We start from the raw sequence: 17272 nt of genomic DNA on the forward strand, positions 1-17272 counted from the left end.
CCCTGGCCAGTGTGAGACCAGCCTGGAGTGCCCGAATTCCGTCAGCCCGAGCGCGTCGCGATCTTCGCCGTCCCAGCCCGAGTTCACCGATCCCACGGCGTGCGTCCTCCAGGTAGAGGGCGAACGGGGCCGCCGCCTCTGCCTCCATCGCCGCCTTTACTGCATACACGACACACGCTTTTATAATGTGCCGGTCCTCCCCGTGATGAAATTGTTTTTGTGTACGGGGTGGTAGTGGCACGGGAGATCCGTCTCTTCTCGCCCCGTGGTCGCTCGCCATCCGATGGAAAGCGACGCGGCGGCACCGACGTGGTCGCGCATTGTGGTCCGAATTCGCGGTCGCCGATCCCGAGCGCCGACGTGAACGCGCGTCGTTGTCGAGAGGATGTGTCGTCCGACGACGGGACGACGACGATAATACGCGTAACATATGATCCTGATGTATTCGCGCGGTCGACAAGCGGCGAGGTAATCGTTTGACGGAATAGTAGGTAAAAATAGCGAATAGTACCATCCTGGCACTTCCATCTTCCTCATTGCGAGTGAGCCGAAATCGTGCACGTGCAAAAAGAGGAGAAGGGTGTGTGATTTACGCTACAGAAGAGAGGACTGAGGAAAGTGTTAAGCCATATGCCGCCTGCCGGGCTATCGGCGAGAGGCTTGTCTACCTTGATGGACCACGGACAACCGGATGCTCGTCATCGGAGCGAGCGTTTCCTACTCTACTCAGAGAATGGCTCCTCACATCCTCACAGTCCTAACACGGCCAACTCATCGCCTCGGTATCAGTACAACAGCAGAACCAATAGTCATACCACTAGGTAAGTAGGACAAGTTTTCAGAACATTACTTCTTTATGGAGCATCTATCTCTAGGCAGCGACATCCTGTTACATTTGTGATAATTTCTATTTCCAGTTACGGGTCCATATATGGACGCACATCTAGCAACAATATGTCTGATAGCAGTGTTTCTGACACGCATAGCGGTGGAACTGCGAGAACTGTCTCTCAGCAGACTAGTCCATCTCATGGCACACATTCCTCCTCTCAGTCACGGCAGGATAACAGCACCACTATCTTCACAGCTCTCTTTGATTACACAGCTCAGGGTGAAGATGAGTTATCCCTGCAAAGAGGAGAAACTGTTGAGGTGACTCTTATTTTCAACTATTGTATAATAGTGTAATATCTTCTCTATAAGAGAATACAAAGTTATTATGAGATACAATTATTTTCTGCAATAGGTTTTATCCAAGGATGCCAAAATCTCAGGTGATGAGGGATGGTGGACCGGAAAAATTCGTGGGAAAGTGGGAATTTTTCCAGCAAACTTTGTTGCGGAAGCAGAGAGCATTGATCGAGTTTCGTCGGTGATCGATAAAGTGCAGCCGATTGAGATCGACTTTGACGAGTTGCAATTGGAAGAAGTTATAGGAGTTGGAGGATTCGGAAAAGTGTACAGGTATACATGCAAACTAATTTATGAAAGCTTATTTACATTTTAAAGATGTTTTATAGAAAAAATTTTGATACATTTATTTTAAATTGCCAAAAGTTTTTTCTATATAATTTAAAAGTTTTATTTAATAAATCTATTCTTTCTAGGGGTTTTTGGAATAAACGCGAGGTAGCTGTGAAGGCTGCGCGTCAAGACGCTGGCGAGGAACCTAGTGTAACGTTAGAGAATGTACGACAGGAAGCGAAACTTTTCTGGTTGTTGAAACACGAAAATATTGTACAATTAGAGGGAGTGTGTTTGAAAATGCCCAACATGTGTCTCGTGATGGAGTACGCTCGTGGTGGCAGTCTTAACAGAGTTCTCAGCGGCAGGAAGATAAGGCCTGATGTATTAGTTGATTGGGCGATACAAATCGCGAGAGGCATGGATTATCTTCACAACAAAGCTCCCATAAGTCTTATCCACAGGGATCTAAAAAGTTCTAACGGTAAGATATTTGATTTTAATGATAATTTAGTATTAAAAAGCTTTACTTTTATTTTGAACATTTTTTTTACATTGACAGTATTGCTAAGCGAGCCGATTGAGAATGACGACTTTCAATACAAAACTCTGAAGATCACGGATTTTGGTTTGGCGAGAGAAGTTTACAAAACGACTCGTATGTCTGCGGCAGGCACGTATGCGTGGATGGCACCAGAAGTTATTAAAAAGAGTACTTTCAGCAAAGCGAGTGATGTATGGAGGTCAGTTTCAATTGTCAGACTTATTATTACAAAAATTATATTTTAATATGTATATAAATTGCACTTGGCATTTAAATCTTAGAAAATTTATTTTTATCGATTGTTTATCTGATTATCTTTGTTCTCTGATAAAATATTTGAAATATTTATCGATAGCTACGGTGTGCTACTGTGGGAACTATTGACTGGAGAAACACCATACAAAGGTATTGATGCTCTGGCTGTAGCGTACGGTGTTGCCGTCAATAAGCTTACTCTACCTATCCCATCTACCTGTCCTCAACCATGGAGAGTTCTCATGGAAGGTAAAAGATCCATAAATATTATTAGTTTAAATAAGATCGCAAGTCTTTTCTGGAGATGTTCTTTTTATGCGCGAATTTTGGAAGAATATAGTACAAAAAAGGTCATTATGCAGCATGCTGGGCATCTGACAGTCACGCTCGACCAGGATTCACGGATATTCTAATAGCTTTGGATGAGGTGCGCAGCGCATTCGCGGCAACGCCACACGAATCTTTTCATACGATGCAGGAAGACTGGAGGCAGGAGATCGAACAAGTTCTACATGGATTGCGCATGAAGGAAAAGGTATCACTAATAATGTTACATATTGATTTACATTTGTATATTAAATTTTTTACTTGATATTTCTGTATATAAATTATAATTTTTAACTCATGCTTTGAATTTTGTGTGTGTGTGTGTGTGTGTGTGTGTGTGTGTGTGTGTGTGTGTGTGTGTGTGTGTGTGTGTGTGGTATAAATGTATGTAAATATAATGAATAATATTTCAAATCGTTATGTTAAATGCTTTGCAAAGGCATGCCGTTCTTTAGAAGAGGTAAGACAAAAAGTTGATTAAAATTGTTTGAGAAAGAATTATATTTATATTTATATTTTTTACTATTAGTTAATTAAAAAAAAATAGATTATTCTAAATACAATAAAAGTTGAAAATTACAGTTAGGTTGTTTTAAATGAAATTAAAATTTTTTAACATACTTTCTTTTACTCTTATAAGGAGCTGCGCTGTAGAGAAGAAGAACTGACGAAGGCACAAGTGCAACAGAGACAGCACGAGGAAAATTTGAGACAGCGGGAACAGGAATTAGCCGCGCGCGAGATAGCTATCTTGGAGAGGGAACTCACCGTGATGATCATTCAACAGCAAAACACGCCTACGCCTAACAAAAGACGTGGCAAGTTTAAGAAGTCACGATTAAAATTAAATAAAAAGGAACCTGGAAGCAACATTAGTGCTCCTTCGGGTAAGATCTTTTAATAAATATCTTTCTTATATTTTTATTACAATCAACAAGTTTCAAATTTTTACGAATTTTACCGATTATAATTATTATATTTTGTACTTAAAACATACATTAGAAATTAGATGAATTAATGCTTAATATTGGGGAATATATTTTAGATTTTCGTCACACTATCACCGTTCAGGATACGGCTTTAGCTGCAAGCAAAGTAAGAAATCCATCGAGACCGAACAGTCCGCCAGGTTCACCCAGCATTCCAAGGCTTAGAGCGATCGCATGTGAGTAGGTTTTTTCTACTTTGAAACATCGCTTTCAGTAGTAATCATGACAATGTATTATGCAATATGAGTAAATTTACGAATCAAACATATTGAAATTGTAATCGGATAATTTGAATGTAACACTGTTTGTTCGTGGTAGACACTTTGTACTCTTATTCGTGTCGATATATATATTTTTTTGTTCGGCATGGTGTGCACAATCATTGTTTTTATTACGTGAATACTCTTCAATTTTGTTTTGTATTTTTGCAAAAATCACGATTATTTTGAGCTAATGTATTATTATAGTATTATATATCTATCAATTGCTGAAATTAGCGTGCACAATTATACAGTTTGATACAGTCGCTTACCGAAGAGTATATCCGTAAAAAGAAGCTTTACCTCCGCGCCGAGCGATAAGCGAGGGATATGCGAGAAGAGTAGTTAGTATCGTAGTGAGTAGCACTTTGTTTCTTTTTCTTTCCCCGTTTAGTACCAGCGGACGGAGTAAAGGGTAAGACTTGGGGACCGTCGACGCTTCATCAACGTGAGCGCGGGGCTATTATCACCCAACCGCCGAACCCCGCTTCCCCTGGCGGCAAACGCTGGTCCCGTTCCGCGCCAGATCTCGAAAAGACACCTCTGCGTACAGCCCTGTTGGCGAGCGCGCACCGCTCCCCGCTTCTGCAGGAAATAGGTAACCCTACCACCAGAAAATTGTACTCCTCGGCCAATAACTTGATAGACAATCAGCCAGGATGTAGTAGCTATAACGATATACCGCAAAACTCGCTCGACAGTATCGTACTGAGCGGGCAGTGCGACTTTGGCAACGACTTTGTCATTATGGACAACGACATATACGAGTCCGTAGTCCTGCATAACAAAAACAATTCCCCGAACAATCTTAAGGCCCATTTCTCGGAGGAGCCCTCGATAATCAACGACGATTACCCTCCAAAAGCAGTAGGTCACCGCACGGCCATCGCAGCCGCCGGGAGCACAGTCTCGAAAGCTACGTCACCCAAGTGCCAAAGGCCGCCCGAGTGGGAGCCCTCGTACTCCACGAATTTCGTGCAGAACGTAGCGTCCACTCTGGTAGGCACCGCGAAGCGAGTCAAGAGTAAGAAGCGCGACAGGAGTAAGTCGAAGGAGTCGAAACGCAGAGACAGTTCGGAATCGCGGTTGGCGTCTCTAGCCGATTTCTTCCGGTCGCCGTCCGGCTCGCGTAAGAGTTCCTTAAATTCACCACGTATCGGCGAGAGAAAGAACTCTGTAACAATCAAAATTAACGATTACGACGGTCTGGAGTCGAGCCCCGAGAATTCAATTGGCGGCAAGACCCAGCAGCCGTCTCAGCACAAATCGCGCATTTCCAAGAGCCCGCTGCGAGTGTTGAACAAGGTGAGGACGTGGGGCAGCCGGGACGCGCTCGACGATAAAACCGTCGCGGTTAAAGTGGAATACAGTGTCTTGGAGAACGTTATATCCATACCGCAGCTGAGCCGTCGTGATTCAGGCGGCGAGCAGCAGCAGGCGGGTAATGCCGCCGGGGTCTCCTTGGTGCCCAGGTTTCTCGCGGCAAACTCGCGCGAGGGGATAGACTTCGAGAGCCTCGAGTCGGAACTGTGCAACTTCGACTCGGAGCACTCGAACGACAGCTCGAGATCGAAGAGCTCGTTAGGACCGTACCATGAGACAACGATCGTGGGTTCCAGGCATAAAAGATCGCCGATCGCCTTTGAGTTGGACGCGTCGCCCGTGAACCCGATCCCCACGTATCATTTAGATCACGGCATCGAGATGAATTCCTTTTTGCATCACAAATCCAGAAGTAACGAATACTTGCGCAGCTGCGACGGCGACAGCGGTTTCGCGCAAACGTCGTCACCTGGCTGCCTCCAAGAAGAAAATGATCATCAGAGTCCGCGTGTCAATTACAGTCCAAAGAGAAGTCTGCCCGCGTCTCCCCCGGATCATGCTGCCAGTTTCTGTCGTTCGACCTCCGAAGATACCGACGTCGTGTCTAAGAATTTTGCCAGCGAGCAATTTTCGAGAAAGAGTGACAAGTAGTAGTCGAGCGCGCGGCTTTGACGAAACGGATGTACTCCCTGCGACTTTTTTTTGTATACAGGGCATTCAGTGCGCGCTGCACTGCGTTTCTCTTAATTCTAAATTCGGATCGAATTTCCAATTTTAAGATACGCGCGTCGGACAAAACAAATTCGTCATTGTGAAGAAAGCGCAGCAAACGAGTTACGAATGCCCTGTATCTAACGAGAACGCAAGTAGAGCCTGCAGCTCGAAAACGCATTTCGGATAGCACGCCACTTTTCCACTGCACACACTTTTCTCCTTACTATGGTATTTTGAATGACTTTGTACTGATCGTGTGTTTCTATTCTATCGCAGGCCTCTCTGAGGAAAGCATCTACCACACCCGTAAGTTTTCTCTTCACGCAACAGTTGTTATATGTCGTATCTCATTGATCATCCTCTTCACTCACTTCTTTCTATCTAGACTTTTACACACCGAACTTTTTTTTTACCGAACGACGGTTTGTCGGATTGCGTATTGTAAAGCTAAGGCAAAGATCTCAAGTAGACAATGTCTTTTTACTTTCGTAACTGAACGTTTTTGCAATGAAGCCTTATCACGTAGTTATTAGCTATTGCTTAGTAGTTGATCACATAGTGATAATGCATGTGTACACATACCGATCGATAGTGTCTCCTTCCTGCATTGTCTCTATCAATTCGTTTGTGAACGATGCAGTTTATATTTGTTCTGGATGAATTGTACAGACTTCTCGTGGACGTCTGATTGAACGCTACTCTCATTGCTCCCGCTATGTGTCTCGCGTCCATTACATATAGTAGTATATTCCCAGATTACTTTATCAGAATGGGACTTGGTCTTCTGTGTGCAGCGTTGAACTCGTTCAGACTTGCGAGGTGATTTTGATTAGATTCGGTAAGGGACCATATTTAGAAATTTAAGTTTAATCCTTGCCCACCCCCCCCCCTTTACCCCTGCTCTACGAGAAACGCGAAGAAGCTCTGATGCACTTGCCTCGATACAGTTGTCTCGAAAAAACGAAACTATCGAAAGTATATATTTAAGCACCAAACCCTTGAAATATGTTTATGCAGAGGGCACGGACTAGTTCTTTTTTTATTCCCTCTTCCCCCACGCGCTGTATAATTTACGAATTATTTATCCTAATTTACACCGATGTGATACTCGTAGTCCGAGTAAGCTAAAATTTAATAAGAATAATTAAAAAAGAATATATAGTATATATGTATATGTATACATAGTCTTTCTGGTGTTGGTTCTTTTCTGATTATTTATCTGGAAGACATAACATTTCTAACAAGCAGATCTAACAGCCTACTACTACGCGAAAGAGAGTCACACGCTTCGCCCATTACCGCAAAGTTCAACTTCAACGGTACTGTTTTTTTTTATTGGAGCGTTGTCAAGGTTGTATGTCTGCATATAGTCATAATTTTATCAAATGAAATCAAAATTACATCACATATATTGTATAGTTATACGAAAAGAGAAAGAGAGAGAGAGAGAGAGAGAGAGAAAAGGACGGAAAGAGAAGTATATATTTGTTAACGTAGCTCCTTCTTATTTCGTTATTTTATGTGCATTTAGATCGATTTGCAAATTTATTTAATTGTTAAATACAAACTTTCAGCGAGAACTGTTCGTTTCTGTATTTGTTATGCTAAACTTCCAACGTTTCTGAAAGAGAAAGAGAGAGAGAGAGAGAGAGAGAGAGAGAGAGAGAGAGAGAGAGAGAGAGAGAAAGCAAAGATTTTTTTGCACACATCACATTCGACACATGGAGCCACACACGCACACACTTGTATTTAGAAATAGAAAAAATTTTTTTCAATAAAACCTTTTCAGTTGGACACGTTGAATTTTGTTTTTTCGTTTTGCTGAATTTTTACGCTCGGTCTGTAGTTACTATTTATTAATTTTTGTTCTATTTGATTATTGGGATAGTAGAAATTTCAGACAATTACATTTTTATTCGTAATAAAATATAATTATATGTTCGTCACTGTTTACGACTGTCGTGTCTAAGAATTAAACAGGATTATACAATGTGCCGAGAGAAACGGCCGAGCGTAAAAAAAGAACAATCCTTGCATGCTTCCAGTAGGATCCTAACTGTTAACTCCAATTGGGTTTGGTTCCTTTCTCTTCCTCAGGTCCTAGGCTCGCTAAGAAGTAAAATATTAATTGCGTATTAATTTTGTTACGTTATTCAATTTGAGAAAAATAAGAATCGCAAAAACGTTACTTGTCTGGGCAAGTGTTTCCGCTATCAATTAATCTGGCTTTATTATGTGACTTTGTTCTTAGTCTTGGTTTAGTATTGAGTCTCGATGAGTTGAAAGAGTGAAATGGGGAAAAGAATTCTCGTAAATAGAAGTAGTTCGAGACAGCATGTCAATAGTAATTTACCGATTTTGATTTAATTACAGATTATCCTAAGTAGCGCTTGGAATGTTTCGTATTTTAGATGTGAGCACAATGTCTTTCGGATCTTTATCTCTGAACGACTTTAAACGTAGTATGTATTGCACGAAGTTTATATATTACGACAAGAATTAGTAGAAGAATCAGTAGAAACATATATTTTGCGTACAAGCGTTGAACTTTGCTTTTATTTGTAAAAATTGGCTAAGTCCAATGTTATAGCAGTCAAGATATCTAAGGATATTAAAATATGAAGCTTAAAGAGTTTTACACGTATTTGATTATTATATACTTCGTTGGCTTAGCCGATTTTTAATACATGCCTTACAGGTACAATTTAAGCGTCTATTTATTTAATGAAATTTGTTCTTAGTGCCAGACAAGTAGAAACAGCTAATGCGTGAAGATAATATTTAATTCTTACATTTTTAATCGCTTGCATGCACACGAATAATAATAAACAATTAATAAAACAAACATGCGAATTGCAAGCTTATGTTGTTGCACTACTAAACATTAAGTCGAAGTTTTGAGCATAATATGCATCAATATATTAATTAAAGAATTAATTAATTGCACAGATAAGGTAAGCAAAACATTTTCCCGATCGCATTTACGAGTTTCAAAAAGAAGAGGAGAAAAAGTGGCGTACCTTGTGCTTAAATGAGACAGTTAATTTATCAATTGTTCTTGTACAGATTCGCTTTAATGATCTTATTATGCTTTAACAATCTTATTACGCTCTCGCGATCGGACCTGCCATCACCCAAGAGAAAACCTGAATATCTTTTATAGATTATACAGCATTACCGCCTGATCTATCGTCGGCTGACTGGGTAACGTCAGAATATCCGCTGAAGCCCGGACTGACTGGACCCTACATCATGCCGATGCCTGTGCCTATGCCTACCCTCTACAACGGCGAGGCGAAGAAACCAAAGCTAAGCATAGTCGAGCTGGTCCTGTACAACATCGCGGCGATGTTGGCCGGCGTGGCTACTGGCTACGACGTAAGAATGTCGAACATATCTCCGATACATCCGCGCCTATACCCAAGGCTGAACGAGTGCGATGAAGATGGCCAGTCGAGGTGGTGGTTTCAAGCGGACACCGGGTCGAATCGCAACTCCTACCTCGGCGATTACGAGTTCAGCTCGAGCAGCGGCTATCCGCACAACACTTACCACGGACGGGCACACCATTACAGGTACAACTTGGAATCTGCAAAAAGGAATAGTTTTTAAGAAAAGGGATAATAATTAACGTCATTTGGAAAAACGCATTAAAGAACATTCAAATAACATAAAAAAACACGGAAGTTGCCAATCGGTTGTCAGCTTATATCGAATCTCGAACAACCATAACTTTAATTGGTCAACACCGAGCATATTACATAGCGAGAAGCACACTTGCAAGCGAGAAATTGCCGAAATGTTTCTAATAAAAAAGATTGACAACGCCCTTAACTTACAAAAAGATACGGAAAATTTAAATCCGATTTACAATCGTCATTAAGTATACATAAATGTTTGCCTTTACACGTAACCTGCCTCTTCTTCTTATTTGTATTTATTGCTTTGATTAATCTGACAGTTACCGCATTTCAGCAAAGACGTGCAATGTTTTTTCGCATTATGTGCTTTGTTATATTCAATTTAATTTTTTCTGTTACTCGGCATGATACTAATTGTTCCTTTGTTTTCCTGTTACAACACACGAGTCTCTGCGAGATTCGTTATTCATGGTACACGTAAAAAATAAAAAATAAATTCCGCTCACCACAGAGATTTTTGTAAGTGATTGTAATTGCAGCTCAAATCATGATCCGCTGACACGAATCACAAATTTATAGTGGTTTGTATGTTACTTCAGAAGGGCCCAAAGTGAGGGCCGAAACGTTGTAAATATTTGGAATTTTAATGAATTGTGCCAGTTGCGTCGTTGTTAATTTCACCTGAATTATTGCAAACCATTACTGGCGACCCTGCAAAAATTTTGATATTGTAGATAATAATTAATCCTAGATTGTCACTGTGGATGAATTTTCACCCAAGTGCTAAGTCATGTTTAGCAGTTTTTGTTATTAAATTTTTTATGAAGATTTTGAACATCAAAATAATGTTAATTCAATTATTTTAACGCCTTTTGTGTAAATTTTTATCTCGAGTAGTGTTAAAAAAAAAGGAATAGCACTTTAGAATTTAGAACGTAATAGGTTTTACTTTAGACGTCGAATGTGATATTTACTCCACTCAACGCATATTCGCGCGAATTGCAGGCCGTTCCTGAGTAACATGGGTGGCATAGCGCCTGGCCTTTCATCCGCAGCGATACCGGACAAGCCATTACGCTTTACGGATTCCCCGCAGCATTACACAAACAGCACAACGGGCTCAAACGCCCCGACGCCGAGCCCAAGGAGGAAGAGTAGTAGCAGTACCAGCAACGAGGACGCGTACTCGCACGACGCGGCCCGCGTCGATCGTATGGAGAGGATGCCGACGGTATACATGGGTAACGTCGCCCCGTTCCCAGATTACGCGCCGCCGATGTACACCGTCGTACCGCCGGAGTACTATCGGCCCCCCGAACCAACGTACTTCATACCTACGGAATATCAGTAATTATTAGTACATTAGAATAATCGTGAATCGAAGCTTAGATAAAACTAAAGTAAAACTTCAGTGGCGTACGAATTAATCTTGCCTAAACGGTTTTTGATCAATAAGTCTCATTGTTTTCAGCGACCGGATGCTCGAATGCCCCGAGTTCCCACACGCGTACGACAATCCAAGCAGTATGAACAGCCCGGCCAGGCCGGTGTCCAGGCTTCTGCCCTACACACATCACCGTACCTCATCGAATGTCTCGAACGCCAGTACGTCGAGCCAAAGCAACGTTAATCCGACGTTCCGGCTGGAGGATGAAGATGATTACAGCGTATACATGCCAATATCGTATTACCAGCGATCCTCGAATGTTATTTCCAACTTGGCAACGACGTACGGTGCGAACATACTCAATCACGAGTATGGCTCGCCGTTGCTGACCCGCCAGAACTCGCACGACTCCAACTCAAACTCCGGCGAGCGGCCGAGCAATCTAGAGGTGGTCACGCGTCTGCGCTCGAGTCTGAAACGATCCAGTTACAATCCGTATAACTCGCCGAGTAAGAGCGTGAGCAAAAATAATTCCGGCTCGGGCACACCGACGAATCCGACACCACCAGACTCACTCACGTCCGAGGACTCGAGCTACGTCTCCGCGAAGGATAGTCAGATTAGTCGAGTACGCTTTTCGCCTGTGACATTCGATCGTGAAGGCGTGCCGGCACGCGACGTTCATAGAGAGACGTTGCTGGATATTCCGGTTCATGGTCAGAGCCAGGACGCCACGGTGCCGCTACAGGCCAACCGACGAGTCAATCGGAGTAGGAAGCCAAGTATCTCGGAGCTTGAAAGGGAATTCTTGTCATAGCACTGGCTTATTTAAGGTCACACGGCTCTCCTTCGTGTAGAACCAGCTAGACCGAGCGGGTTCGTCGATATTTTATCTATTTATGGATTTTTAGCGAACGGTAATCCTAGAACCGATCTCTTTACGCCTCCGATTATACAGTCGTGATTATGAAATCTTACGATTGTTGATCGGAAGAATTGTACGTTATCGAAGCACTGCCTCTCGCGGACGATTTTCAATAGTAGCGGTACACTAACACAAGTCTGGGAATCAACATTCCATACAACATACATAGAATTCAGTGAAATTTACGTAACGTGTAGCGTAATACGTGATTGAACGAATTTTTAATTTGATAACGTAATGGTATTTGACATACGCGTCGCGTGTTGAAATACTAACATGTATATCACGAGCGAAGAATGCGATGCAATGTGGTATACGTTCAAATTGCATATTACTCCGAGAATAAATATAAATACTTTTTTGAAGAATACAAAGTATATCTTACAACTTCAACCGTTAATGACAGAGTCTTTGATTTTGGTGCTGAATATAATTTTTCTATTAATTTAATATTCTTAGTTTTATATAAACTGCATCGCTTATACTAAGTAGTAACTGTGTTTTAAGATTGACAAAATTGTCGGTGTGCAGTTTATGTAAACTAAGAATATAAAATTAATAAAAAAATTATATTCAGCACCAGGATCCGCTGCAGAAATAAGCAATCTTAGTTTTATCTTTTTTTAAAGGACTTTTAAGACTTTTAAGACTTTTATTAAAGATAGTAATTGTCTCAATCTGTATAACGACATCGTTGAATAACAAGCACGCTGTCATTCGAAACTATGCAATTTGATATTCTTTATGTTTATCAAAACATTCCAGAAACATTATCGCATTTATATAGTCAGCATCTCAACAATACGTGTATTTAAAACACGACGAGGGGCGCGGTCGAGCTTACGATACAAGATTTATCAAAATACGTATACACGTAATATGCAATTCCATTACACTAAGTAAGATTTAAAAAGCGAGCGAAGAGGAGCGTTCTTTTCTTCGGCAATTAACGCATTGACAAATATTCGGATGATATATCTGCGACGAAAGTTGTAAATTTTTCTTGCATTTAGTACCAAGTTACGTTGTGATGCATTTCTCGTAACAAACAACTTTAGTGATATTTGTTCTCGGCGCAATATAAAACATTCCAGGGAGATTTGTTGGAACGTAAGGAACTGTTCTACACGATACGAAATTAACATTTCATCGGATTTCGAATTAGTGCAAGCTTATATGTTTTCGAGAAACCCTGGATTTCTAAGAAGTTACTTTTCCCAGAGATTTGTGATAAATTCCGCAAATGAAGCGAATGTTAATTCCGTATTGTTTAAATTGGTCCAGTTGGGACAAGAATAGATTTTTTTAGCATTTGTATGTTTAAATAGAGTGTACTTGTGGTTTTATCTTAATTTTCCTACTAGAAAATATCGCGACAACAGTTTCGCGAAAAATTGTATAAACTTTTGTGCGCTCTGTGCAACTTGAACGAGAGCAATTTGCGTTAATTATAAATACGCAACGGCAGCTTGAAGATATATTGTATATTAATAAGGAAATGTACGGTTGTTTTAAAGTTTTAAACGGATAATTAATCAATTCGAGCTAAAGAACAATCATTATTTATAAACTGTAATTTTATGTACTTTACAAGATACGGACGGCTACGAAGTATTAGTTGTAATATTATATATTTAGCCCAACTCCCGCGATTACGTATATTAGAACAGTATTTCCGACATAATCTCTCTCCTTTATCGCAATCAGTGTAACTAGTCATTGTAATTGTATTTGAAGTTGTACCATTGTGATAGCGATACGATTCCATTTTCCTTCGTCTCGTGATGCGCTAAATTAGAGAAAACTCTCTAGCGCACGAATGTACTCGCTTTTTCAGCATCTCTGTTTCCAGATATTTTTTTTTCGTAACTTTTCTCTGTAACTTTGAAGATTCACGTATTATTGAAAAGAAGGAAAACGTTACTGTGCCGCTATTAAAATAGTGCCTCTGCTCAATGATACGTTCATTGCGTCGTTCTGTTGTAATGCACAATTGGAGATGTACACGATTTATACATCCATCTAAGATACTTCCACCTCTCGATTATGCCAATCGACGAAAGCGTGTCCGATCGACGGGCGCGTTTACGAAAATACATGAGAGGGCATGTACAGAATTTAGCATTTTCGACATTAAAACGCGAATTGTATGTGTCGTAGCACGACAAACACGATTAAATAGCCGCGTCTTGCGCAGTTGTCACGCTTCTTTTGTACCTTATGAAAACAGTGCGTCGCTTCATGAGTGATTCGCGCGCGCGTCTGTAGAAAGTATTCAAAGCGTGAGTCGTAGGTGAATTACACAATATGCAACTGCATAAGACGCGGCTAGTGCATTTGCTGTAGGATTATTGTGGAACAAAGATCCCCCTAACGATCGTTGTACATATAAAAGAAAAAAAAGTAAGCGCTAAATCATTATTATTGTTTAAATAGAACGACTACTCATACATTCCTTATGCAGCTAAAACGCTATGTTGTACAATATTCACGACACTCCTTCGAAAGATATTGACGATGAAGACTGGATCTGCTTCGTGGATATCTTTGCGCTGCATTGCACCAATAATACGAGTATAAGCATTTCAGTACGGGGTATCAAATCGAGCGTGTCGAAGAGAAGAGTGAATCTTTCCGCTGCCTTCCTTCGATTGATATAATATACGAGATATTAGAAAAACGTTTGTGCTACTCCGTGCTGTGTGCTCTATGTGCCCTGAATACATACGGATTGCTGAGTAATAAAATAGAACGCGACACACGTAATTTTAATTTATTGATATTACGAGACGAACGCCTGTCGAATTTAGTTTGAATCTGTGAACTAATCAAAGTTACTTACACTGTTTTTGCGCCGCAATTCAAAGTAATCAAAACTTTTCTTATTTGTACTGTATCAATCTCAAATAGCGTTTAATGGAGTCATGGAGTCCTTTTATCTCTTCTTCATCGTAAGAACTGCTTCTCGTTTACATTGTTTTCTCGAATGACGATCATCAGTATTGTAGATGTATGCTGTGCGATGTACGTGAAATGTGTTGCAGGAAAGAAAATTTCTTCGATGGTTTCGTCGCGAACGATTCATTTCGACTGCAAGAAAAAGAAGAATGAAAAAAATTAGACACCTAAAAATAAATAAAAGAATTACAATGCATCCAAATCTTTCTTAAGCAAAAAATTAACGTTTGCATAATAACAAGACTTGTAATATTAATTGACTTTTCTCTACGTATTTGTAGTAACTCTTTATCTATTTAATTATATAGACAACAGTCCGATTTTTCTATTACTTCTATTAATTTTCTCTTTCTCGCAACATGTTTCATGAGTATATCTTTTTACGCTGTGCGAAGGTATTTCTGCGGTGCTAATATCACGTACTTAAATATGTTAAATAAGTGACACATAGAAATTCAAAATGCTTCCAAGATAATCGAGAGAGAGAGAGAGAGAGGAGAGAGAGAGAGAGAGAGAGAGAGAGAGAGAGAGAGAGAGAGAGAGAGAGAGAATGAAAAGAAAGAATGAAAGAAAAAATTTGATAAAGTGCTAGTGAATGCTGATATTCGAAAATAATTGTTCATATATAAATATATGATATAATAATTTTTAATTATACAAGAATATGAAATGTTCGCGGCAGCTATTGTGTAATGGCGTATTCGTCGCCGACAGTGCTAGTCTAAGCTATATTTATTTTTTATATATATAACAAACACACCTTAGCTAGAGATTAAAAAGATAAGAATCCGATTTTATACTTTATTAGAGAGCATTTACGAAATATGTTTGACTCGTTGGGCAGAACGTGTATAAGAAACGTGTGTTCAGAATAATTCTATATATATATAAGATAAATTACGTTGTATCATATCAAACGCAACTAAAGTCTATATATATATATATATATATATAAAGTCTATAAATATATCTTACTGTAAAGAAAACTCAATAAATTTATCATGTATCGTTCGTATGACATATATTAATAACATTCACCAATTACAGTAATTTATAATTTCTTTTAAACAACTTTTCGATACGCATAATTCTAGTTTAGATTTCAGACTTAAAATTTATATAAGAGAAATAAATATCTTCTTTTAGATGATTGATGCTTTCAATATTAAAAATATTCAATATACAATATTAAATATCTTTTCATTCTTTTATTTCCTTTTTCTCTGCCATTTGTTACGTACAGGACGCGCACTTTGATACAAGGTAAATTTATGAAACTTATACGAGGAGAAAAAGAGCACACAAATATAGATTACAGACAAAATGCGAGATTCTCTCTGATATCTGTTTTTACGTAATACATATATAAGATATGTAATTCACGTTTACAATGTAGTCCTCATTAGTTTCGTTAGACCTAACGAGTGGACATCGCCGGTCAAGCTACTGAAATAAAAAGAAATACTCAACCTTGTGGAACATATGATACGACATAAGATCCCGTTGCTCTCTGAACTGCTGTTCTTATAATGTCGCATTTAAAACTTGTAAATATATATACTTTATCATGTAACAGATTATATCGCGATTGCATGCTGCTTGCGCGAATTAGCAAATTGTACAATAACGACCACGACCAAGACGATTAATTGTAAACGAATTGTTTAATCGATGTATACACATTCTGCGCTGTGATAGCCCTTATACTTGTACGCTTCTGGCGTGTGTAGAAAGTTTAACGTAATGTATTTCATAAATATAAAAAAAAACGACTTAACGACGCAGGGCTATCACAGTTTGAGATATATATATTTATATATATATGCAAAATTAGGTTTTTTCCATCAGAATTCCGTTGCAATACATGAGCTGTAAAAAATGTAGGACAATGTAACAGCAATTTATCGCAGGCAGTTTAGTTAAGCATGAAGTAACTTTATAAAAGTATGTTAAGCTAAGTGCAATGTGTTCCACGTGTATTTAAGTAAGAGAATAATGAATCGCTTTGATGCGCGCCTTAAAGTAAACGAGAAACATCGCGAAAATCCAAAGCTTTTGACGGGAAATTCTTCAATGTATTATAATAGCCTTCACGTGGCGATTTTTCGTGCGATTTCGGGAATATTCACCTTCGGTATCCGGGAATCAATTTTTTTTTACTGATCTCCCGGGCTTCGAGCGTAAATCACCAAGCACGACGAGCGAGGTCCCACGCAGGACCGTTTTTATCTAGCAGGGAGAGAAATAATTATTATATAACAGACGAATGAATATTCATTTCACGATGGATCCCCGAGAACTCGAGATTGTTTAAAAGCAGAAAAATATATCTTAATAATATATTGTCTTCGAATTTTTTAATGTGTTGTCTCTACTCCTAACAAAGAACTCAAGATTCAGAAGAATTGTGTCTGTGTGTCTGACCTGCACTAAAAATTCTTGTATTTTTCCAAGTGCTGTACATTACATTATAAATATTAATTAT

The 17272-nt window shown here is 39.6% G+C and overlaps 1 protein-coding gene across 5 annotated transcripts; it reads left to right on the plus strand.

The window, feature by feature from the left end:
- The first annotated feature begins 606 nt into the window (after positions 1–606).
- LOC105838493 (mitogen-activated protein kinase kinase kinase 11) lies at positions 607–17143 on the plus strand. 5 transcript variants are annotated; one of them, XM_012684085.3, is made up of 15 exons: positions 631–821; positions 918–1152; positions 1247–1464; positions 1608–1948; positions 2027–2207; positions 2364–2512; positions 2626–2798; positions 3030–3050; positions 3231–3477; positions 3636–3755; positions 4234–4437; positions 6153–6182; positions 9040–9451; positions 10523–10864; positions 10989–17143. In XM_012684085.3, exons 1-15 carry the CDS (start codon positions 631–633, stop codon positions 11719–11721), a joined length of 3597 nt encoding a protein of 1198 aa, XP_012539539.1. In that variant the 3' UTR covers positions 11722–17143. The 5 variants fall into 5 exon arrangements, with proteins under 5 accessions (XP_036149599.1, XP_012539540.1, XP_012539539.1 ...); XM_036293706.1 differs by lacking the exon at positions 4234–4437 and having other exon boundaries at positions 607–821; positions 10989–17140; XM_012684086.3 differs by lacking the exon at positions 3030–3050 and having other exon boundaries at positions 607–821; positions 10989–17140.
- The last annotated feature ends 129 nt before the right edge of the window (positions 17144–17272 follow it).

Source organism: Monomorium pharaonis, chromosome 11 (assembly GCF_013373865.1).
Source record: "Monomorium pharaonis isolate MP-MQ-018 chromosome 11, ASM1337386v2, whole genome shotgun sequence".
Taxonomy (NCBI): Eukaryota; Metazoa; Arthropoda; class Insecta; order Hymenoptera; family Formicidae; genus Monomorium; species Monomorium pharaonis.

Bases quoted from the DNA above. Each gene is read 5' to 3' on its own strand.
- LOC105838493 (XM_012684085.3), top strand. From the start codon at position 631: ATGCCGCCTGCCGGGCTATCGGCGAGAGGCTTGTCTACCTTGATGGAC. The intron at 2,513-2,625 runs GTAAAAGATCCA...GTCATTATGCAG, and splicing joins ATGGAGAGTTCTCATGGAAG to CATGCTGGGCATCTGACAGT. The intron at 3,051-3,230 runs GTAAGACAAAAA...TACTCTTATAAG, and splicing joins CATGCCGTTCTTTAGAAGAG to GAGCTGCGCTGTAGAGAAGA.